Below are 25,138 nucleotides of genomic sequence, written 5' to 3' on the forward strand. Positions count from 1 at the left end.
TTGAGTGTAAACTTATACAAAATGCAGCAAGATATTAAAAAAAGTTTTATTGATTAAAAAATACACTATATCGGATTCATATCGGTATCGGCAGATATCCAAATTTATGATATCGGTATCGGTATCGGACATAAAAAAGTGGTATCGTGCCATCTCTAATATAAAGTGCCTTGAGGTAACTGTTGTTGAGATTTGGCATTATATAAATCAAACTGAAATGAATTCAACTTGTTATACACACAAGAATGCTTAATGAGGGAATGATGGTGTCCTTTTTGAAATGACAGGGAAGGAGACAGATAGCCGTTTTTCCCTTTTTGGAAACTTGACTTGGGTATAATGTACAAAGGTAGAATTTTAGATTTTTTTTTTTATTGTGTCAGCATTTATTTTAATTTGCAAACTATTTCAGTAAAGTAATTTATTTACATAAATGGGTGATTGTGCATCATCTTTGGTGGTTTAACATTTGTAACCCATACATTTTTCTTTTTCTTTCATGACCTTGTATTCAAACCCTAACTTGGGGCAGTACTTACAGGTGGGCCAGGGGGTCCAACCCTTCCTGCAGATCCAGGGAAACCAGTGGGGCCCTGCAAAAAAAAGAAAAAAGAAGTGGTTTGAACAGCAACAGAAAATAACATAGTGTTTTGAAATGTACGTATAATTGTAGGATCAATGGATCTTACCGGTGCTCCCTGTGTTCCTCTTCCTCCTTTCAGGCCAGCAACACCAACTGGCCCCTACAAAAAATTATATCAACATTTAATTAGAACATAATCTCTCAGTGCATGCATGCAGGGAATGTGTGCAACTGAGAGATTCTGTTCTAATGAGGAGCAAGCAAGAAGTGAAAGCTCACTTATTTAGAACTCGCAGCCAAACTGGATTAACTAAATATATAGCAATAAATAAGCTGTTTTGGAAATAAAAATGTGTCAGAAAAACTACATTATTTTGCAACTCACAGGAGGTCCATGGGCACCAGCCAAGCCCTGTGGCCCAGGAGACCCTGCATCTCCTTTCTGGCCTTGCTCTCCAGGCTCTCCTTTTACTCCAGGTTGGCCATCAGGACCCTGTGAGGTGTAAATGATATTAGCAGAGATGCTTTTCCTCCTTTATCTCCTGTGGCATTGTCAAAGGCATACATATATTTAGCAAAGTGTTTCAGTGTACTTACAGGGGGGCCAGAAAATCCAACAGCACCAATAGGACCAGGGTCACCTCTCGACCCCTGCACCACAAGATAAATGTTTGTATTACTTTTTAATGACCTGCCTTGTTTCAGCACAATAAAGCAATACTTAATGTGTAAGATGCAAACACTGGTGAGGTGTACCCACAGGTGTTCCCCTGGATCCTGGTGGTCCAGATGGTCCTTTGGGTCCAGGTTCTCCCTGTAAAGAAGCCACGGGTTTATTGCAATAATTTGGATAACAATTTATTGAGAATCCAGTATTTTTATTGGTGTAAAGCAGCATGAGGAACAGTGGGCCTACTGCTGTCAAACTGCTTTTGTGCTTTATGTGTGTTTTATAAGGACTCTACCTTCTCACCACTGGGTCCTGCAGGTCCTGATGGTCCAATGGGACCTGGTGCTCCCTGTTGACAGGAAAGAAATGTGGTTGGGGATCTTTGCTCATCACCATCACTCATCATTAACAGAAACTTGTGCAGTCACGTCAGCAAACAGATTTCTTTCAACAAGTATTGACAAGTCTTAAGCTTGTATGGATACAGCATTAGTTTTGGCTTACGCTCCTGTCACACTCCTTTGTTCACAGGTGAGCTAAGACTAAATGTGTTTGCAGCAAGTCAAAGATGCTTCACTTACTCTTGCACCATCATTCCCAGCTGTACCTTCAGATCCTTTCTCACCAATTGCTCCCTGAACAAACACAATAAATGAAAAAGTTTTCCAATCACTTTAAAGAGGAATGTAGTCGTGAAAAAAACGAAGGCTAAAAGCACTGCAAAAGATTACTACAATTTTTGCAAAGATGATCACATACTTACTCTTTCACCTTTGGGACCAGGAGGACCAGAGATGCCCCTCTCTCCTGGCATTCCCTGAAGACCTGGAGGACCCACGTCACCTAAAGCACCGGTGGGACCAGGGCTACCCTTCAGTGACAAGCATCAAGGTTAATACGAGTTGGCCCAAACTACTCCAGACTTGTGAGTTATACATTGATTATGGTGTATAACAATACCTTTGGCCCATCTGGACCAGGTGCACCAGGAATTCCTTTAGGACCCTGCAGACCTGTTGGACCCAGTTCTCCTCTCTCCCCAGGAATTCCACGCTCTCCCTAGAAAACAAATATGACCAGTTGAGTCTCAGATAGTCAAACTCCAGCTTGGACTGATTGGAATCAATGCAGTTCACCTACCCTCGGTCCAATCTGACCCACAGGACCAAGTTCTCCAGGAATACCCTGAAAGAAAAAAGCTAAATTTTTAATGCTCAGTCCAAAAAAGACATGAAATTTAAATTCATCCAAGACCTTTTGCAATAATAATTTAGTATTGGATATAACTCAAGGCTACTTTCATAGTTTTTGTTGGACTCACTTGGTCACCTGGTTTCCCAGACTCTCCAGGAGGCCCTTGATTTCCAGGCAAACCCTAAGAAAACACAAAAAAAGATATGTTTCAGAAATTATTTAGAACCAGAAGTAATCCAACTCCATGAACTGTTTTAAAACTTTCTGTCCTTTTACAGTGCCTCAAAAACATTACACACCGGGAAGCCATTTTCACCTGGAGGTCCCTGCTCTCCTCTGTCTCCTGCAACACCCTGTTAGAGGACAAACACTTCTATGTAATCAACAGCAATAAAAAAATAAAATAAAAAAAAAAGGTCTTAGCAAAAAGTTTTTAAAAAATAGTAATCAGACACTTACAGGTGGACCAGGGGGTCCTGCAGGCCCAACCTCTCCATCTTTTCCTGGAGGACCCTGTGGACAAAGTCACACTTAGAAATCCTGCCGATTACACACCTGATGGGGATCCACTCCTTCATCTCCTAGCAGCCTGCGTTCAGTTTAGGTTGATTGCATTAATAATGACTTCTGTGCTCATGAAAGATCTAATAAATCCAAATATTTATATTTTTTATCAATTCCTGAAAATTTTTTTTTAACTGTTTATCATTAATGCTGACATATCATCCTGCTACTCACTGAAAGTTATTTGGGGGTCCTTCCCTTTCTGCCATATAATCAAAAAGGTAAGTGCATAAGTCTAAAACTAATCATAGAGCACTTTACTTCAGCACTTGTGCACTCAAAATAGTACTCACTCTTTGACCTGGCACTCCTGCAGATCCCTGTTCCCCCGTCTTTCCTGGGTCACCCTTTAAGAGTAAAATATATTGAATTAGAGACAGAACATGACGTTACTAGACTGACTTGACTATTAGGGCACAGCTTCAGAGACGCTGCAGCCTTACACTGAAGCCCTTGGGGCCTGGGACTCCCATGGTTCCTGCAGGCCCTCTGTTTCCAATGGGCCCTGTAGGACCGGGGCGACCATCTTCACCTGGGGCACCCTTGAAATGACACAAACCAACACTGGTTATTTATCATAATTTTAAAGAAAACTCCAGTATGTGCAATTCAAACACATTAAAATATACAAATACTCAGAATTACCAGTGGTCCTGGTTTTCCCTCTGCACCTTGAACTCCGGGGGTCCCAGTAAGACCCTGTGGAAAAAGTTTTAAAACATAAGGATAGGAAGCTAGAGCAATAAAGAGAAACTTTCGGAAATACTGTAGCTCAAAAGGGAAAATGCCAAGTTCTTGTGTTACCCTTGCACCTGGTAGACCAGGTTCTCCTGTGCGCCCTAGGTCTCCTAGAGAACCTTTCGGTCCTGGTGGGCCTGATATTCCACGATCTCCTTGAGCACCCTTTTGACAAAACAAAATTGCTGATTAAAGCAAGTAAACAAGCGGTAAACAAAAGGTTAACCAGTAAATAAAATGTTCAGAGCACAAATGTAATCATTATGTATATATAGCATGATTTATGGTAACGAACTGTACCTTCGGTCCCGGCAGCCCATCTGCACCAGGGAATCCTCTGTTTCCAGGAGATCCCTGAAAGAGAAGTGATGATTTAATATGTGCATATTAAACCACATCAGTAAAGTGAAGAATCCCAGAAACTATAATTTAATGTGCCTTTAATTCTGACTTCCCGAACTGCAAAGTTGTGTGAACAAATTACTGAGCTGACTCCTGCCCTGGAAGAGGAACTACGTGAAAGGTGAGTGTTAGAGTAGGAAGCAGAATCCAGGCTTACTCTTTCACCGACAGGACCAGGAGGCCCAACAGAGCCGGGATCTCCACGTAGTCCTCGCTTTCCTTCCTCACCTTGAGGTCCGATCACTCCCTGGGAACCAGGCGGACCCTAGAAAATCAACACATGGAACAAGAAGACTGAATAAGAGGCAAGTCTGGATTTATAATGCAATCTGCATCAGTTTGACTATTTGATCTGAATCTTACCGGTTCCCCTTTAGGTCCAGCTTCTCCTTTAAATCCCCCAACACCAACATCTCCCTTTGACACAGAAATGCAAAAATGTGAGTCTCCTGCACATAAAGCGATAGTTTACTGTTCATTAAGCATTTACAAAATCTCTGGCAGTTAAAAGCAAGAATTCAGTTCAAACTCCTTTTACCAGTTGTCCTTTGATCCCAGGTTGACCAGTGCTTCCCTGAGGTCCTGGTGGGCCACGGGGCCCAAGATGGCCACCTGAACCTTGCGGACCAACATTACCCTGTAAGAAATTAAAACGTGTTTCTTTTTGTGACTTCACTTAGTATTAATAATAACATGCCTGGAGTAAATAAGTGTTAACTTACAACTGGTCCTTTGGAACCTGGGCCTCCATCTGTTCCCATGGGCCCCTGTGAACATAGAAACTCTCTAATTAGAAAATTAAATCAATGCGCAAAAGTGAAAGTGTGGCGTGTAAGTATGGACAAAGTAAGAAATTAACCCTGATGCCAATGGGGCCAGGTCTCCCCTGATGACCGGTCTCTCCTCTCTGTCCTTGTGCCCCCTCTGGACCTCGGACACCTGTGGGGCCAGGCTGTCCCTGTGGAAAACAAAAGCCAAGAACAATTAATATAAACAATAAAAGATATATGTTTGGCTTTGAAAGCATAAAAGAGCAAATAGCTATGTTCTTTGTTACTTACCTTCATACCTGGGGCCCCTGGATATCCAGGTGATCCACTGAGACCCAAGGGGCCCTGTTAAGAGTATTGACAGTAGGATGTTACTGTAACTTCATCACATCTAAAAATATGCAAACATAATGGTTGCTGACATACAACAGGGCACAGCAACCATGCAAGTATCACTACTTTTCTATCTGTGTGTCCGTTATTGCTCATGTGGCTAGTTCACATATGTTTATTTGGAGTAACACATAAACATATGTTTAAAATAAGACTGATGATTGCAACCCAAATATATTTTCCTCAGTTTAACCTAAGCATCTAATTTGGATTTCCAAAAAGTCATGATAGTCTTTTTGGTGCACAGTAAACTCACAAAAGTAAAACACAGCATATTGCGACTTACCATCGGACCAGATTTCCCGATATTACCAGGAGGACCACGCTTACCCTGCAAGGTAAACATCAGTTTGGTTCAAAAGTCATAGAGTAGGCCAGTCTATGTATATACACATATATATATATATATATATATATATATATATATATATACACACACAGATGGTGTCATCGTCCTTACCGCTATACCACCTGGTCCAGGGCGTCCTCTCTCGCCCGGCATCCCTGCAGGACCCTGTTATCCACAGAGAGTGATAAATTACACCTACTTTTTATTCATGCAAAGGTTTAAGGTGAAAAGCTTTAGTTACAGGAAAGTGAATACATGTTTAGTTGATTCAAAATGAGAGCAGAAGCACCAAAAGCAGCCAACACTGAAGTCCACGCCTGCTTAAAAGAATAATAAACTGCATCATCTGCACAGGGCTGCTCCAGGCAATTTGTTACTGTCACTTGGTTTCTGAGCATTTACTGGCTCTGTGGAGACTGTAAAAACAAGCAACAGAAACTTTAAGAATAGCTTACCATAGGTCCAGGTGCTCCCATTGGACCGCTGGGCCCTGTGGCACCCTGCAAAAAGACACAAAACAAAGTGTTTAATGGGAACCATGTAATCCACCAGTGGCACAAACTGACAGACAGTCGATTTGACATCAGTTATACCTTGGATCCAACAGCTCCAGTTTCACCTTTTGGTCCAAGAGGTCCACTGTGGCCCTGTTAATAAGATAGAAAAAGACTCACATACTGTTTTATGTTGTGTATGCAGAGCTGGGCTAAGCACACTGACTTTACTCTTAAGGAAACGTGGAGAAAGTGAATGACAGAAGAGTTTAAAGCAAAGTGAAGTCAGTTCACTTCATTATCATACCACTGGTACTTGTTTTAAAGTGCTTCTAACAAGGATTACTCACTCTGTGACCCTTCAGGCCTGGAGGCCCAGGTGTTCCAGGAAATCCTCTAGGCCCCTAAAACCACAGTAGAACATTGTTAGTTTTTTCTAATAATAATAATTTCAAAAAGCACAGGATTTAATTTTTATTAATTTAAAGCTTACTGCTGATCCAGGGAATCCAACTTCTCCACTATTTCCTGCTTTGCCTGATTCTCCCTGTGTGGGGAAATGACATTTTCACAGACTGTAAAACGTCTTTCTATGTTGGGTTCTGTGTTTCTGTTGGTGCTTCTAACGTGCTTGAGGTGTACCGTATAAGACCTATAAACATCTAAGGTGACAGATTTTTTTATTTTGTAATTTATCAAAGCATGTATACCTTTACAGGGGAACCATATTATTCATTTCCAACTCCACATTTTAATTTGTGCACTTTGCATGATTTAATTCCAAATGATCCTTATCAGTCTTCCTGCAGATTCTCAGTTCATTCTCTGTCATCGCCATTCTATTTCCTTTCCTCTTTCTTTTAAGCCACCTTTTGTATAAATGGCGGCCACTCACCTTGCCCCCTTCTACTGAAATTATCAAAATTAGGATTTTCTGTAATAAAGTACAATAGTCTTTTTTTTTTTTTTTTTAATTCTCTAAAGTTTCACAAGTCGAGGCAGACAAACATCTCAAAGCTAACTTACATCTTCGCCTGGCTTCCCCAGAGGGCCCTCAGGTCCTCTCTGCCCCGGTGAACCCTGACAAACACAGATTGCAAACACTCAGCGACAGCCCATCATTCTGACAGCAAAATTTTCTCTAATGAGCAGCTTACCAAAAACAAAAAAATCAAATAACATTAAGTAAATGAAAATATAGGAACAGAGAAAATGCATGCTTGAAGTTAGAGTACCATATGTCCAGGATCACCAACATCTCCAGGAGATCCTTGTGGTCCAGCTTGACCCTTAAAATGAAGGATAAAACATTCAAAACAGGAAGAACAACTAAATAATAAAATGCCACTCCAGTATTAATAAAAATGTTGCAAACGTACAGGTGATCCATTCGGCCCAGGAGGTCCTCTTGCTCCGTTCTCTCCCTGAAACAAAGACGACGTCAGATCAGTTAAATGTGTTTTATTCAAAAACTATTAAGTTAATATATCTATTTATGTTCGTCTTTTTTTTTTTGCAGCAGTTAAAAATCAAGTTAATTACTTCCATTCACAGAGATACTTATGACACCTATGTGATAGTAGACACTCTGTGGGTGTGCACAGAAACAGTAGCTGTTTCTATAGCGAGATCATGCTGCTGTAAAGTCTTCTATATAATTTACTTACTGCAGATCTAAATATCTTTTAGATATATATCCTGCTAAATCATCTAAATGACCAAATGCAAATTAGGAAACACAAGCACACACTCATTTTTATTGTCATTATTTATTTAGGTATTTGCAACACTTAAGAAAATGAAAGTTAAACAAGACAAATATCTAACAGACATATTAAGTGTTAAGAAATACAATAAAAAATAACAAAGATATAAAATAATGAAATAGATTTGTTTCATTAACTGTTCAGGAAACACTAAAATGTGTGAAACCTCATAAAGTTGTAATCTTTATGTTTAATTAGCATAATGTTTTGGGAAGTAGTACTTAATTTACTTTATTTATTAACTTACATATGAATTAGGTAATAAAATTAGATAAAATATTATAATTAGATAATAAATTATAACTTGTATCACAAAAAAGTACAGGGGCTCACCTCAAAACCATTTGAAATTACTGGGAGGTTTTCTAGTCAGGAGGTTTTACTCCTACGGCCATCGATTCATACTTTTTCTAAAAATATCTGCAGTTATTAAAAAGCTTAGCTAAGAACAATATTTAGAAGAATGCCCAGTTCAATTTGCTCCACATATTTGGACTTTTTTTAAAAAATCTTTTTCACAGAGTGAAGGTGCAGACAGTCCACAGAGAGCATGCTCAAATGAGATTCCCGCCAACCGACTTCCTGTTTGCTCACACGCAGGCATGGGATGTTCCAGGAGGCTGGGATTTCTTCCCTGAGCCCTTCACTGAGGAAGCGAACAACAGACCTGGAGGTGTGGGGTTAGTAAGCAGAGCAGGGGAAAAGCGGACTCGCGTGAGCGAGGTTGATAAGGGCAAGATTGTTATGGCCAGACAAATTGGCATGAGTGTTTCTAAGACGGCAAAGCTCGTGGGCTGCTCCTGGGAGGGGGTGGTGAACACCTGCAGAGAGTGGGGCGAGAGAGTACTGGAAACAACCCGAGGCAGGATGCATTACGGATTTTAAACATTCAGGATCAGGAGACACAGAAGCAGCGGAGGCGCCTGCAGAGGAGGAGGAAACAGGAGGTGCTGCTGGTGAGGAAGAGAGAACATGCTGCTGACATGAAGACTCAGAGAGGACCAGCTCCAGTTCTGTGCTCACCGTGTTTCATCATCATCAACGTTTAACATGTTTAATCAGCTGCTGACTAGTCAACTGCACCCGAAATGTGAAGTAAATCAAAGCTCCACCATCGCATTGCACTGGTGCAGTGCAAAGTTTTGCAGACAGGTCTACTTAGTGTTGTATTTGTTGAAGCCTGTCTGGAGGTAAGCGTATGTGAAGATCAAAGTGCACTTCTGTTTGTGTTTGAGCTGTTAATAAATGGATTGCTTCTTATGGAATGTTTTTCTACTCCACTCTAGCACTCAAAGCACTTTATACAACATGCCTCATTCAGGCATTGATACAAGCGCTTCTTTTCGATGTGCTTACTATCTGACATTCACACACATACTGCAACAAACGCAGAGCAACTTGGGGTTCAGTATCTTGCTGTTATGGTTGTTCTCATGACTTTATTCTTTCTGCAAATAAGACAGAATCCATAGTGGATGTTATGGAAGTGAATGGCATCCCTATTGCTTCTCTTGATGTCGTTGCTGCAGAAGGAAACTGACCCCAATGCATCACCATAAATTAGCCCAAATGCACAAGTAAGTAACAGTAGCATTAGCTTGTTGTCTTCTCCTATTATTGGGATCAAAGTGGAACATTACAGCAAAACGACAAACTGACATGGGACGAACTTTAAATGATACAAAGACGATATGTGAACTCTGACCTTTCAGTATTAGCGTAAATGCAACAGTGAACAGTCAAAGTGCTTAATAAAATATGCACCATATGCATGTCTGGAAATGCTGAATAAAGTGACTAATGATAAAATTTTTGCCATAAGAAGGTTTATTTATTTAAACCTTTTTATGACTTTGAAGAGGCACTATTTCATAATTCAATGACAAAGTTTACTGCACACACATGCATTTTAACCACATCTTTTCATATCTTAATTCCTGCAGGTCACATTGTTTGGACAGGCTGCAAACCCAAAGTGAAAAGAAATTTCAAAAGTGGCTCTTTTCATTTTTCTTTTAGAAACTGCCAAAGACTGGACAAGAGGGAGATACAGAGTGAGACAGAAAAGACGAAGGCACTCACAGAAGATGTGGAACTGCAAAGTAATAGAGTTAATGAAAATATAACACCATTATTTAATTATATTTTATCCATAATTAGCAAAACATAGGAGCTTTATTGGAGCTTGGAGCTTTATTTAATTAAGTACTAGACGTATTAGGGAAACTACAAGAAATGAGAACACCTGTTCTAGACTGGTGCCAAAGTTTTCTGCCAAAGCTTCAAGTGGGGAAAAAAAGTTATGTACTCAGGAACAAAGCTAATTTTTTGAGATAAATAGGTGCGTCAGTTTGGTGCTTTTCAGCTGAAGGATTTAATTAAACATCCAGTTAAGGTCGGTTCATATTAGTGCTGTCATGCTCTTACCCTGGAGCCACTCAACATGGCCATGGGTCCTGTTTTTGAGTCAGTCACTCCAGCCATCTGGGCTCCCAGGCCCTGCAGGTAAAACACTGCAGGTTAGCTTACCATGTAAGGCTTGAAACGGATGCCTGCAGTTTAAACTCTAGTGTTTCTGTTTATTGGCTCACCCCTGGATGTGATGGATGCCCTGGAGGTCCTGGTTCACCAGGCTGACCTGGTATGCCAGGCTCTCCGTCAAAGCCCTGAGGGCCCCGTATTCCCTGGAGAGTAAACGAGAGAGAGTTTAATTTACTGTTTAAAAAGTATTTTTAAAACTGCTCACACTGATTTTCACACTCTGACATTGATTTATTCCTTTCAGCAGTGGGTTTCAACTCTTATTTGGATTTAATTGTAAAGATGGAAATGAAGACCAATCAATTAGTCAGTAAAGCCAGAAGGTGTTCTAGAACATGTCACTGACTTCAATAAGAAAATAATAAAACAGATGTACCTAAACTTAATTTTCATTTGTTTATGAACTGCGAGCTGTAAAGCGTGTGCAACAGAAAAACCATTGGTTATGTATTAATAAATCACCAGCAAAATGCTGCCCTCAACTCTGCTGAAACTCCACCAAGCAGAGCACATTCATTCATCATGCTGCCACGTCTTTGCTTGCTAAGCACATCATAGCTCAAATTTCCACATTACATCACTTTTTGACCGTTAGTCACTTGTCCTTGAACCAAATGGGCTTTAAGCTGAGTGAGTTAGTGAGGATCCATTCTCATGACCCCAGTAATCAAAAAGCTCAAATGTCATGTGAATTATAGCGAAGGGGGTGTTTCAAACTGATAATACAGACATGACGTCCTTATTTATAGCTTGCATATGATGTAAGATGATAAATATTGTTAGTGTTGCCGTAGTCTAATGGAGAAAGACACAATAAAGTGATGGCATTGTCTTGATTAAGGTAATAAATACTGCTGTGGTTTGTTATTTTGTACAAACCCACGTGTTCTCTAAAGGTCCTGCCAGAAAATAACGAGAGGAAGGATGTGATGCTCTGACTGGTAACAGGAAAAGGTCAGATTTTCTATCTTCATGCTTTTTATATTCTGTTCTTAAGTTGTCTGTGAATGCTTGTTGATGTGACCTACAGGCCTTCCTTTGGGTCCGTGTGGTCCTCTTTCTCCTGGTGAGCCGGGAGGTCCCTGTCAGAATAGACAAGAAGAATCAATAAAAAAATCTGACCCTGACACTTCTGCAGTAACATCAAAACAACGAGCACGCTTGGCACGGCTTGAAATGCCACCGTGACCCAGCTGACTGGAGGCCTATCCTGCTGTGTAGACCTTTTAAGGTGAAGTTATGCAGGATGCGGCTGTCCTCTCATGCCATCTAGTGTCAACTGTGGTGGATGAACATTAGAAATGTTCTTTTTGGTAAATCCTGCCGGTAAAGAAAGAAAAAAGATGCTCACCATAGGTCCAGGGCGGCCTCTGATACCAGTCACCTGCAGGGAAACCATCAAACACATCAGTTTCATCCTGCTACGTTTTTTGGACTTAAAATTGTCAGTTAAGCAGGTTTAAATGTAGGAAACACTCACAACTGGAACATCTCCAGGTTCTCCCTTCTGACCCTGCGCAAACAATAAGAAGTGACAACAACTTTCAGACTCACACGACATGATAGTGGAAGTCAGAGCGAACATAAAGTATAGGATCACAAAACTGGCCTACCTTGTAAATTCTACCCCCATCTATAGGAGGAAGCATAGAAAAATTGTAAGGAAGAAACATGTAACATGTAACAACTTAGTAGGCAGCATATACTGAAACAGCTCCAAAGAAATTCATTAATCGTTGTGGGATAAACACGCAGGTCAGTCAAAAGCAAAATAGTCGAGTAGCACAATTAATCGGTTGTCAGTCATTCTTAGTGTGAGGCTACTGATGTGCAGCAGTAATTCATACATCATCTCAGTAGATTATTTGGCAGCCTGTCAAAACTAAAAAACCCAAACAATCTGCTGCTATAGCTTTTATTTCTGAAAGCTTTGAACTACATGGTAGGGAAGGTTTATTTAATCGATGCTGTTTAATTTCTTGCCCTCTCTTTGGGATTAAATTTGTGTTAAAGCGTGATAAAGACCTGAGAAAGCCTTTCTTTGAATCACCGTGTCTTCTACCAACCAGATTAAATAAAAAACATTCTTCTTCAATTCCACAAACGCAGACAAAAGGTTCAAGCTCACCAAAACTCCCCGTCCCACCGCTGCTTGATGAGTCAGTCTGACACACGGGGCAGCACTCGCCATCTGGGATGTACATCTTCTCACAGTTACTCAGATCGTCACACTGGATTTCATCGCACAGGACCTGCCCGTTGTCACAAACACAGATCCGGCATGGCTCTGGCTTCCAGATGTCCCTGTTTGTGTACACCTGGCCGTCTGCCGTGCAGTCCATGTCATCTCCTGGAAGGTGGAATTTGTGTCAGTTGAATACAAAACAAAACCACTGAAGAACAGCTCTTGTTTTATAATAGGATGCTGTAGAGAAATTCCTGAATTGAAGATATCTTTTTATTTAACAAAGCATTTTAATAATGAAGATTGCAGTGGGAAAAAAAAAATCTTGGTTTTGAAACACCTAACCGTATCCTGATATTCATTGCTCATAAGGTCAGGATGGCTCAATGTGTACACAAAGTACTTCTAAATGTACAAACAAGGTTTCCACCATATTCTGCGCACACTGTAAGAGGGGAAAAAAGGGTCTGGAAAACGTGATTCGCTGTCGGGGTAAAGTCTCCAACAGTTAGACATGAGATCATTTCCTCCAGAAGCAGCGTCTCAGAAATTTGACTCTTTTTCAAAAGAGAAAAACCTGCAGCCACCTATGAGTTTCTCCCATAAAGCCAATTATTCAATTTAGTTCAGAGTTTGCTTTATGAGTTAACAAACAACTGTTTATTCAATAACAATGAAGCATGCTGCCAGCTAAATACCAACTGTTATTCTTAAAAATCCCCCCAAATATTAATAAATAATATAAAAAAGAGTTCTGGTCAGAAAAAAGAAAGAAATGTAGTGGTTTGTCTGGCTTCAACACACATCTGGCACGTTCTGTAAACATGAGCCCAAGTCTTTCAGGTCTGCAGACGCTCTGAAACCTTTACCTGTTCCTGATATAAACAGCAGGTGGCAGCTCTGAGCTTTAGACAGCAGGTAAGTCAGGTTACCCAGCTGCAGGATGCAGGAAGTTGCAAATTGGTGACTCAAATGCAAATCAGAGTTGCACTTCACGCATTCTTTCAGCTTTTCTGTAGTTCTCAATATACTTTGCACACATGTATTTGTCAGGACAGATGTACAGGAAAACTTAAATATGCCAATAAACTAAAGTAAAACTTGGCTTATTATGTGAAGTACACATTGAGATGCTCTTTATGAACATCTCATGGTATTGACATGAAACATTTTTATGATCTCTATATTTGTTATAGTCAGATCAGTATGAAAATTTGACACCTATGATGACATTTGAGGATCAAATAGAAAAACATTGTTCCATATATACCAACATTTGATTCTATGTGAAGTAACATTTTTCAGAAGTCATGTAGAGATGAATATCTGAAGGCAGTAAAAAATCACTATAGATTTTCAACTTGGTTAATAAAAAATGGTCAAAGAATTCAATAAAATGACAAATCAAGTAATTAAAAACAAAAACATATTTTCGGGAATTCCATTAATAATAGATCAGTCATGGCTATCAGTGCAGTCCAGCAGCCTAACCTTCTGTGACAAAATGAAGAGACCCTCAACATATCTGTGAGATATGTTGAGATTCTCCTTACAAGATCAACGCAAGTTAATGATAGCTTGAGAATATGAGTATTGCTTAATTCTTCAGCAATCCACCATCAACATTGGGACCTTTGAAATTGGACTTGGATTCTGTACAAATGCACCGTGTAATCAGACACTCTTAAGCTCATTACATCTAATCTCACAAGGATAGGAAGCAGTGATTTGGGTAATATCTTAGACAATGGTGTGGAATGACCCCCTTTATACTGTACTACTGCTGCTGTTTTCTTTCCTACCAGCTGATATTACTTTAGTTATATATTTTATCACAAATGACTGCTGGAACTACATATATACAATATGAAAGCAGGTGCAGATCTATGTTATGTGTTCTTGTGGTTCAAAAGAACAGAATTTTTAAAAATAAAAATATAAAAAATTCAGAGGGTTTTTGCAATAGCATCCTTACTTTACTTTACTGATCCTGTATTTTGGTATAATGTAATCCTCTCCTGTCTCTGTCAAGGCAACATTGGTTATGTATCGTAACTCTAGTCTTTGAGTTTATGAGCATAGTTAGGGCTATGACAAAACTGCAGTTTAATCATGCATGTTTCAACTAGCATCAAAGACTTCTTGAAAAATTATTAAATTACACAGTGTACAATATAATCAGTGAATGGTGCTACTGTTTCTAAAATTAGTAGCATTGTAATCTACTTTCATCTGTATCCTTTAGAGAATTATTAAATTACTTTGTTTTCAAATCAGCCTTCAATTTTCCACAATTCTGATTATTAAAAAAAAAAAAAAAAAAACCCTACCTGTGGCCACACAATAAAATCTAATGGTAATGTTAGCAACATTAGCCAAGTAATGTGCTAACAGTTGGTTTGCTTTGCTGATGACTGAGATATTTTTAAAGCATTAGCAAAAGAAAAATGGCATCTACACATTCATTGTTTCACTATCCCGGGATTATTTAAATCCCAGATTTAGTAATGGAAGAAAGCTCTGAAGCCCCACTTTAAAGATCGCAAAACCTCCCAAAACATAATTCGGGCACTTTGAACTTAATCTGGTATTTTTTCCATAGTTACATCAGTTACATTTAAAAAAGAGGCACACTCAGCCAGACATGATAGGCTAGTACAAATGACCTCGAGGTACAACAGCCATCACCCATAGATTGTTTCTCCTAACCAACTGTGCACACAGGGGATCAACACTCCAACTAGCAAACACATCCTGAAGGTATGTTTTCTCAGATGTCGCTGTTCAATCGACCACAAAGTATTTGACGACACTAACAACACACATAGTGCATGAAATGAAATTTCCTGCCTCTCAACAGCCAGTTATATCCCACACTGTGGTGGTCTTCCAAAATGAGAAGCAATACTTCACATGGAACATTTTTCTTCATCTGCTTGGAATTATTTGAACAATGGATCTCAATATCTGGAATTAAAACTTTATGTTTGTTTTTCAAATAAAACATTCTTGTATTCAGTTTCACAAGATCAAACTAGAAACTCTTTCTAACTGACTCAGTTTGACTTGAAGTCTCAAACAAGCTTCTGTTGAATTTCCATTCAGGTAAATGTTATCTCAAAGGTATTGGAGGTAATTTGTGTGTACCGTCAATGCATTTCAATACAGAGACATAAAACCAGGGATGTCTGGCAGAGCTGTTGGCCACAGAGCTGGGGAGCAATTTTTCCTGCGGAGGTTTGAGAGTTTTCAAACACTGCGTGTTGGGAGAATTTGAAATTTACTGGAAGAGAAGTGTGGTTTTTAGAGTGGTCTTTACTACCCCACCGCAAGCCCCGAGGAAGAGGGGGGAAGTTGGGGGGAGGGGGGGGGGGTCACTTTTTCCCCTCCTTTCAGCTAATTCGTTGCAGGTTCTGCACTTTTCCACAGACGCCACGGTTTGACTGTGACATCGGTGAAAAGGCATGCTCCCTTTCTACTTCTAGATCTGTACTTTCCACTAGTCAGCTAACAGGGCAGACGGTTTCCTCTCCTGGTTTAAAACATGGAGTCTGGATCTTTTCAACATGACTCACGTGTCTACTGCTGCTATCATTTAGTATCATTCACCAGACATCGGCCAGATAACCCGACATCCTTTCTCATAAGTCATGACGCGCACCAACCACCAGGAGAAAACCTGGGAAAGCTACTTTGTGATGTACTTGGCAGATGTGAGGAACAAAAAAAAGGGGGATAGTTTATGGATTTTCCTTGGCTAATATGGAAGCACTCATAACACACTGCGTTTGGGGAGAAGCTATAGCAGCCAGAAATGGAGGGGTTAGAAAATGAACTTATGGAAATGATGAGTCATTTAAAAGTGGATCCTTGATCTCTTTTAGAAAAACAAAGATGAGTACAGGGCCTAAACTGACAGTCACAGCATCATCTAATTTCTAAAAGATAGTTTCCAGTTGATGTTACGTTTATAAAATCATACATTTTGTTCTGAACAAGCCCTTCTTTTCAGTCAGAGTAACTTGCTGTAGCTGAAATGGTTTATACCATGAGGACTGTAACTATGATTTCTCATCCAGATGCAGATGAGTTACAGCTGCTGAGGGGTGGCTCTGCTGCAGCTGTGCTTTCTTGCTCTAAAAACCCAGAGTGTCGAGGCCAAACATAAATCTTCCCGCTGTATATGGCCTTTAGCTCAACCTGCGACTTGTCCACTGATAAAGTTGTCCATTAAAGTTGCTGTTCCACAAACACTGACTGAGGTATTTGCCATCCCAGCCCAGAGCTGGAGTCATAATAGGTAAAAAAAAGAAAAAAAGGACACCCAATGTTTTGGCTCTCGTGTCAACAGTGCTTTGCTGCAACGTGATACCTCCTTTTATTTCCTCTAGCATTTTAACACATCAGAAAAAGGCATCCTGTCTGCTTAATATTCAGCAGTGTGCACGATTTACCGTATGATGCTGACAGGGCTTGAAAGCTGAAGAAACACTCTAGTTTGAACATGCTCTTCACCTCGGCTTTCACAAACAAAGCTCTGAATCTCGAGGGAGGGGTATGAGGCGCGGGCCAGGAAAGTTAAAATGATTGCATGTCTAGGCTTTTCCATCAACAGGCCCCCGTCTCCACTGGCTCTTCCTTTTAAAGAGGCAACCGCAGCTATGAGCTGTTCCCTTCCTGTGTTCAGTCAGTGAACGATTGTGGTCCTGCTGAAGTACACATCACCCCCTCCTTGTCTTTATGTCTTGTGCTTCTGTTGCCTTGGACTGGATTCATCTCCATCTTTTGTTACATATCCATGGCAGAGCTGGAAATTTGAATCTGTAATTTACTGAGTTTACATTGTGGCATTTTCTCAGTTTAATTAAGCTTGCTGCAGGGGTCGCTTCTATCAAACTGGTCATGTGTCTTTGTGGCACATTATCATAATGAGATAATTATGCTGTACAACAGAAATCGTGCTCAAGAGTGAGAATTCTTTATAATTACAGGACTTCAAGCTGTTGAGAATGATAAAATGAAAGTTGCTAAACATCAGTGAGCTTTTTAGACTTGGATTCAGAAGCACAGTCTGAGGCTCTTGCTGAGGTCAGTGTCAAAGGTCAATTGAAGGGCAATCTTTTTCTGGCTCAGTATCAGAAGAATTCTTAACTTCTTTTGAAAAACAGTGCAATGCAGTGTCCTCACACTGACTCCAAACAGATTGCATTTCTTAATGAGCATTAGTGTTCTGGTCTGTCTTTGTTTTATACTGTGGCTCTAAGTATGATTATGTTCAGTTTACTCTGTGACCACATAGGTTCTTTTGTTAATTTTGCTTTTCTGCATCAAAATATGTTGCAGATGTCTGATTGCACATGGCAACATTGTGCAGTACGTAACCTATCATTTAGACAAATTTATTCCAACACACTCGGGACTACAAGCATCAATGTTTAATCCATCAAACCGTGTGATCATTCTTAATGTTCCAAGTCTTAAATCTCACTGACTGATGACTCTGAAACTGCCTGCATTGACTTCTGCTGTGAAATACCGACTATATAATTTAAAGATAAAGCAAAAAATAAGAATGGGGACAGATTTACTGGATGCATTCCGACAGGCCGTTCTTGCTATTAGGATGTGAACATGCACAACAAAGTCTTGAAGTGACTCTTGACCTTGCCAGCTGTAGCTGTTTGATTTAAATAAAATCTTCCACTTAATCCTTGCACCCTGTCAAACGTGTGGCTTCCAGCTGCACACTGATCAAGCTAAAGAAAATACACAAACACCTGCGGATGTACTTAAAATATTACAGAATAGTTATTATGGACAATAATGGACTTATGATCAAATATATAAAACATTGAGGCATTTATTCTTGATGCTAATTATAATACACTGCATAAAAACGAACTGTACCTAATGTTAGTTTAGGTCGGCCATGGTACATTAGCTGTTAAAAGCTGATCACACTGCCAGCCCACATGAACTGATGTCTTAGATGATAAAACTCACTTCTCAAATTTCACATAGGACCCAGCATTTAAGTTGCTTTAGTCTGCCCTCTGTTGTAGTTGCCTCTGCAAGCCATTTTGCAACCCACCACTAACCCAGCTACTCCTTTTCATCCTTGGACAGATTGTGGAATTATATTAACACACGCGCTAATCCTCCAGATCAGCAAAATGCCAAAACTTCTGCTTTTACAGAGGTGCTCACACACATCGTTGCTGATCACGATCATTTAAGTGCAAATACTTCACAGGTCTGCATGGTAACCCTTTTCTTTGTCAGTGATAGTTTTTTTTTTTCCTTTTCTATCGTGGCGAGTCTTACTGTTGCTTCATGTTTGTACATGGAAGTCAGGAATGTATGCCTTAGGATTCCAGCATACGCAGAAGCCCAAGGCACACATTGTCATATGGAATAAGAATCGACTTTTGACTAAAGTGGTCCTCACCGAAATTACAATCAAGGGTATATGGAACTATTACCGGACTGCCACAAACACAGTTGTTTTTTTCACCAGATTTTTCAAATGTGTTAATATAAATAAATAGTTGGGGTTTGTCCTCATAAGAGCAGGTATGCTGCAAAAGAAAAAGGATGATGCCAAACATTCCAGTTTACCAGAGCAGGCAGTTAACTTATACAAGGGGTCAGAGCACCCTGGTGTTTTACATCAACTGAACATACAGCCAGATGTGGATTGTATACTCAAAAGGACTGAGAGGAAATTTCTTTCCAGCAGAGTTTGTTCACGATGCCTGATTAAAACACATGAATACAAAGAAAGCTAGTGTTTGAGGCCTTTGTGTTTGTGCAAACCAAATGCTAGCAAAGTGCACTCTGGAATTTGGACAACTACAAGATACTGTAGCTGTAACTCAAATGAAACGGTGCAGCATTTGTATCTGGCTTGTTTTCTTAATGCTCTTCTTCCATTCTTTAGTTCCACTACAAGGTTTGGTTCAGCTGCCAGAGCAATTTATTTACAAGCAACTTGTCTAATTAACCTCTGATTAAAAGGATTTAATGAAGCAGAGAGTGCTGGGTGAGCCTTTTTCTGGATGATTTAGCCTCGTCCTCCTCCTTGATGGATGAATGCTGTACTTGCCAACACTGATAAATTGATAGCATACCCCAGCGCTCTTTCAATGTGGATTATATTATGACTGTAATAGAGGCACTTTTCTTTCTATATACATTTAACTGAAAAGCAAATGACTGGACTGTTTAACCATTACGGTCTGATGTCTGGTAGAGTCACTTAGCCATTTGTTATCTGTGAGAATTACTGAGGTTTTGGTTTTGTGATATTGTCATCAACTAAATAGACCAAAAGTACTGCCAGATGAAACCAGCAGGTCTGTGTAGGGCAAAGAGTAAACTATCTTTTCTCGCATGACACACTGTCAAGATCGGTTTTCATGGTCAAATATTCAACTACTGCTGCATTTGAAATGGGCTAGTGTCAACAACTTGAACTTCAGACATCTAGAGTGACTCCAAATGGCAACCTCTGCTGCTGTTCCCAAAATGACCACTCCAGGCTGCGTCCAAAAATGAGTTGATATCCAGACTCTCTTCTTTAAATGTACAACTTTAAAGAAGAAATTAACTTTAATAACCTCATGTAAATCATATTAAGGCTTAAAAATTTGCATGATAAAATGTGTGGCTGCTTTGATTGAGAGGTGTATGCAGACACAGGTGGTCGGTCACTGTCTTACCTGCATCAACTTAGCTTGTTCAAGCTTCTCATTCATGTTTATGCTGTCATATTAGCCATAAATACTATGGATAATATGAGCATCCGAGAAGTCTGTCTGAATGTTTTTGTTTTTTAATTATTTGTTAGCACTAATTAGGACGTCTGTGTTTATACACCTACCCAGTCTGCCGATGCACCTTGCTAAGTAAATTAAGTAAAATTAGCTGACACCTCTAACCCCCGAGAAAAAACAACAACAACAACACAAAAAACAACCACAACCAAAACGGCTTTAAAGCAGTAGGCCACAAACCATGTGACCTGGTCTGATGTCACCATCTTTTACTTACAGTCTATTATAGAGGTAAGAAGTCCAGAGAAAAACATGATGCTGTTGACTTTTTTATAGATTTCTTGATGTTTATTTCTCTGTTATTAAGATGATACCAATAAAAAACTTCATCTAGAATGATCTGCATGGTTAGACACCACTGTTAAACAACAGTTCAATTTTTAAATCCGCGCTGTGAAATTTTAAATACGCTGTCCTCAGCTCACATCATTTTCACCCATCTGTTTGCATTTTCATGTGCAGACTGCGCTGCTCACATAACACGCCTGTCTCCTCTCTCTCCCTCGTCTTTGCATCGTTTTCAAAATGCAAGAACACGGATAAATGTGGGCAGCACATAGTTAAGCTGGTCACAAGCATAAAAGTCAGAAAACAGCAACAGTGTTTTGCACAAAGTTGCATCTAGTGTACACAAAGCTGCTGGTATATGTGCAACATTTCAAGGGCATCTCATCTTGAAACACTTCTAATAATTCACATGTTGACTTGTAAATGCTAAAAGATGGAAGGCACATGTCCAGCCACTATCATTCTTCAGGTGGGGAAGAGCTTTGAGGCTTTTCTTTTTTCCCTCTCTCTTTTTACAAGGGATTCTGCATTTGTGAGAAGCAGCAAGCCCGAAGGCAAGAGAGATTTATTGCGTCCACATTTTGTTTGACCTCTGCGCTACAGCAGTTTAAGGACGCTGCATCCTCTCCTCAAACCCCGCAGCTGCCGGAGGCTCCATTTTAAATCCCACTTTTCCCTTCGCATTAGCCTGTGTTTTCTCATATCCCCCCTCAAGCTCTCCAATCTCCCTTTCTTTACCCTTATCCCTATCAAAGGACACAGTATCTTTATGAACTTTCTGCCACGCTCCTGTTTTTTTGTCCTGCTTAGTTTTATTTTCAACACAAATTCCAGGCCATTTAGTGACTTTCCTGACAATCCCTTTTTACTTTAAAATGAAAGTTTGAGGACTTTTAGATAAATACACGGAAGCGATTATGTTAGCAAATTTAAAAGCCGCAGCATTTTTTAAAGGCTTTCAGTGCAGTCATCATCTATTCAAAACATTGCTGGAGGAACCTTGTTTTAAAGTAATGTGACGTTATTGTATTAACAGAAATGCACTTTTACTAATGGTTTCCAGCCCTAAGACTCAGACAAACAGTCATTGTTATGGAAGATGTTTTTGTGGGGGGTTTTGGAAGCAGAGATCTGTATCTGCATCTGTAAGGAAAACACTGTCTGAGCCCACATTTAGGCCAAAAACCTCCCCAAAACATTTTGAGATAAAATTGATCCAACATTATTTCAGCATTATCTCCGAAATGGAAACCATGACTTCATTCATGTGAACTATTTCAGCTGTACTCCAAGTACTTCCTCGAGTCATCTGTTATTGAAATCACAGAGTTTGTTTCCAGTGATCGGCTCCTTGCAGGTACAAACCATATCCCTGCTGGAGATTTAAACGGTAATTTTCTGGACCGCTGTTACGATCGGACAGATAAGCAAGCACAGGGAGACGGGGGTCAACACAAGGCCCCCTTCCTGTTGTGACATCACTCAGGTTGAAAGCCCAGGGGTGACACACAGAATTTATCACTTTCTCTTTATTGCCAAATGAAGCCCTTGAAGTTACTGCAGTTTGCATTTTTGGAGGCACAGACAAAAAGGGGTGATAAGGTCAAGGCAGGACTGGCCACATGGTTCTGTCTCCAGAAGGTTGTATCTATGAAATTGCTGGAGCCAGACTGTCTGGGTTTGGTTATGCAAATAAATGAATGACTGTAATTATTCAACAACAGGTAAATCAAAGCATTCTTAGAAGGATAACTGAAATCCGCACTGAGTTTCTATGAAGCCTTTTATACACTTTGATGGCAGAAGCTCCCTTATAAATTGAGCCATTCATTTCTGTATATTGACTGTGATCTTGTTTTTTCCCTTTAAACATCTTAAAATATGTTTTTGAATCTCCGAAGTTCTGTCTTCTCCATTCATGTGAACCTTCTAGCTAGACAGCAATTGGTGTGCAAGGCATTGACGCTTTCACAGCCCTGGCAACTTTCAGTTTTGGAAAAGAGAAACTATAGACAGATCTGAGCAGAAATCTGTGACAACAGATGATACTAAGACAAACACAGCATGAAAATCTGCAGAGCTTCTTGACAACATGGGTTGTCTCTGAAGCTGACAAGAAGGTGCTGTAAAGAGTGGTGAAAATCTTCAGAGGGCATTTATATTGACAGATACATAATCAGGCTACTGGACATCATGAGAGGCCCCTCCCACTCAGACCATGAACCTGCGTAGCCTCGACGCCCGTACAACAAGGCTGAGTGGACTCAGTGCCATGAGTTTTCATCTGCACTTTATCAGTTCATGTATGTGTTTTTGTTACTATATGATTTTTAAGTTATTATTAAGTGTTATTCGGTTTTATTCTACTTATTATTTTAATACTGGTCTGGAAAACACATTTTGGTTTTCTTTCATATTTTTAACGTGTTGAATGTCCGTAAATCTGTTTATCCATCAGCTATCACTGAGATCAGCTAAAGAGGCAGGACTGTGGCTGAGCTTGACCCTTGTGGCATCCCTGAAAGTGTCTCTGTTGCAGATATATATTCCTGTAATATGCACATGCTCCTTCTTTGTACTCCTTCACTTTTACTTGTGATTTTGCCACATCTGTTCATTTTCTGTGATGTTTTGGTCACATTGTGGTGCTGGCTCCTTTTGCCCAGCGGCCATCCCATGGGTACAAAACACCAGTTTAACTGTGGCTAATGTTAAAGTCTCATTCAAGGCCGATTTTTATTATTTGCTTTTTGATTGAATTAAATGTGCATAGTTGCACAATGCATAATTTGCATTATCAAATCTGCTCAATGAAGAGGGTATAGTTTTGTAGTTGAAGGTTAAACAAGTAACCCAAGCTAAAGCTGATTTTACATACATTTAAAACATGTTTGATTAAACTATATTAAACTGTGCAGTTACTGAGAATGAATCCAAACCTCTCAACCAATCAGAACCTCTAATACTTGCTAAAACGGCCTTGGGTTCAGTTCTGGCATACACGTGTCTTGCCAAAAGAGTCTTAGATAAGAAAAACTGTATATGAGCAGCATTACTCTACTAATTTTAAAGGGCGAAGCGCATGAAATAATGTTCTCCTGTTTTTGAAGATCTTGACTGACAAAAAGATTATTGTTCAATCTACTCGGAAGCAAATGCTCTGAGATACACTTCACAGTGACCCATTTTCTCTAATGACAGAAGTATGAAGGGAATATTCCCACCCAGGTCCTTGTGACATTATGGCAAAACACCAAAAACCGCATCAACCAATGAAAAACGTTTTTCACTAGCAGCGAATCACTTCTTGGCAGTTCTGCTGCAGTTTGTTTGCTTAAAGCCCTCCCTTCTATCAGTAACAGATGCATACTTTATCCAATATGTCATAGACAGCTGTGAGTCGCAGAAATCTCGAAGGCGGTCTCCCTCCAGATAAAATTACAATGAAGTGTTTTTCTTTACAGATGCTGAACAAATCACCAGCTGACCAATTTTTCAGTTCCGTTATGAAAAAGAACATATTTGCAGTAATCTCATCTGTCTCAATCTGTCTTGTCTTCAGATCGTTAATCACAATTAACAACAACAACCACTTTTCTAGAGGAAATTCCTTTATCCTAACTGTTAAACTGGAGTCTGTTGCGACATACACATGGAGGTATCTGCTGTTGATCACATGTCCCAAACAATCCTCCGGGGTTCCCCTCATTCTCACTTCTTCTGCCTTTCACATTCTCACCTCTTTCTTTTCTCTCGCTCTCTTTTCAGACTCCCTTTCTTATCCCCTGTCCCTGCCTCCTCCTCCTCCTCTACTCTCTGTTCCTTCCTCTCTGATCCGCAGCTGTGCCAGGACTTTTCTTCCCCCCTCAATGCCCCTCTCCTAATACTGCAGATATAAAATTACGATGAAAAGATTCTGTATTTAAAGCTTACCCCTCCCTTCTCTTTAAACACTGTGCCACACCAGGAAAAAAGCTTAGAAACAAGAAAGAGCATGCAACTGAATAAAACTCAAAAAAAGGCTCAAAGCCTCCACTTAGTGCTCTTATGTAGCCAAAGTAAATAGAGAGTGGCATGATGCAGAGCAGACTTCAAGCTGTGTAAACCTTTGTTTGTTTGAATCTCATACGGCTGATCAAGTGAAACCTGAGCGGAAAATATCTAACACGTGAATTACCCGGTTATCCCACACCAGCCTTTGTGTTTGCGTTGCTTTTCTTTTTAATTTGAAGCGTTACAAAAATGCAAAATGGCAGTTTTAATGTTATTCATATGGACATAATTTCAAAGCTAGCACAGAGTAAATTACCACGCCAGCATGTGAGTTTGTTGTTCTTCTGGGTGAAATATACTAACTTTCCTCAAT

The 25,138-nt window shown here is 39.9% G+C and overlaps 1 protein-coding gene across 1 annotated transcript in view; it reads right to left on the reverse strand.

Annotated features, from left to right (window-relative positions):
• The window catches only part of col5a2a (collagen, type V, alpha 2a), a 41,688-nt gene that overhangs the window by 8,448 nt on the left and 8,102 nt on the right, over positions 1–25,138 (reverse strand). The window contains exons 2-41 of the mRNA XM_084907908.1: positions 12,593–12,814; positions 12,078–12,097; positions 11,945–11,977; positions 11,816–11,848; positions 11,493–11,546; positions 10,515–10,607; positions 10,351–10,422; positions 7,537–7,581; positions 7,393–7,446; positions 7,184–7,237; positions 6,651–6,704; positions 6,508–6,561; positions 6,257–6,310; positions 6,119–6,163; positions 5,775–5,828; positions 5,601–5,645; positions 5,213–5,266; positions 5,011–5,109; positions 4,874–4,918; positions 4,690–4,788; positions 4,515–4,568; positions 4,309–4,416; positions 4,050–4,103; positions 3,816–3,914; positions 3,657–3,710; positions 3,455–3,553; positions 3,305–3,358; positions 2,907–2,960; positions 2,747–2,800; positions 2,575–2,628; positions 2,394–2,438; positions 2,214–2,312; positions 2,017–2,124; positions 1,835–1,888; positions 1,549–1,602; positions 1,344–1,397; positions 1,181–1,234; positions 969–1,076; positions 690–743; positions 540–593 (exon numbers count right to left, since the gene is read on the reverse strand). Of these exons, the coding sequence (XP_084764034.1) occupies positions 540–593; positions 690–743; positions 969–1,076; positions 1,181–1,234; positions 1,344–1,397; positions 1,549–1,602; positions 1,835–1,888; positions 2,017–2,124; positions 2,214–2,312; positions 2,394–2,438; positions 2,575–2,628; positions 2,747–2,800; positions 2,907–2,960; positions 3,305–3,358; positions 3,455–3,553; positions 3,657–3,710; positions 3,816–3,914; positions 4,050–4,103; positions 4,309–4,416; positions 4,515–4,568; positions 4,690–4,788; positions 4,874–4,918; positions 5,011–5,109; positions 5,213–5,266; positions 5,601–5,645; positions 5,775–5,828; positions 6,119–6,163; positions 6,257–6,310; positions 6,508–6,561; positions 6,651–6,704; positions 7,184–7,237; positions 7,393–7,446; positions 7,537–7,581; positions 10,351–10,422; positions 10,515–10,607; positions 11,493–11,546; positions 11,816–11,848; positions 11,945–11,977; positions 12,078–12,097; positions 12,593–12,814 (2,651 nt within the window). The remainder of the gene's footprint in view (positions 1–539; positions 594–689; positions 744–968; positions 1,077–1,180; positions 1,235–1,343; positions 1,398–1,548; positions 1,603–1,834; positions 1,889–2,016; positions 2,125–2,213; positions 2,313–2,393; positions 2,439–2,574; positions 2,629–2,746; positions 2,801–2,906; positions 2,961–3,304; positions 3,359–3,454; positions 3,554–3,656; positions 3,711–3,815; positions 3,915–4,049; positions 4,104–4,308; positions 4,417–4,514; positions 4,569–4,689; positions 4,789–4,873; positions 4,919–5,010; positions 5,110–5,212; positions 5,267–5,600; positions 5,646–5,774; positions 5,829–6,118; positions 6,164–6,256; positions 6,311–6,507; positions 6,562–6,650; positions 6,705–7,183; positions 7,238–7,392; positions 7,447–7,536; positions 7,582–10,350; positions 10,423–10,514; positions 10,608–11,492; positions 11,547–11,815; positions 11,849–11,944; positions 11,978–12,077; positions 12,098–12,592; positions 12,815–25,138) is intronic.

The sequence above is a fragment of the Perissodus microlepis genome, chromosome 16 (genome assembly GCF_051167445.1).
Source record: "Perissodus microlepis isolate ML-2025 ecotype Zambia chromosome 16, ASM5116744v1, whole genome shotgun sequence".
In the NCBI taxonomy this organism is placed as follows: Eukaryota; Metazoa; Chordata; class Actinopteri; order Cichliformes; family Cichlidae; genus Perissodus; species Perissodus microlepis.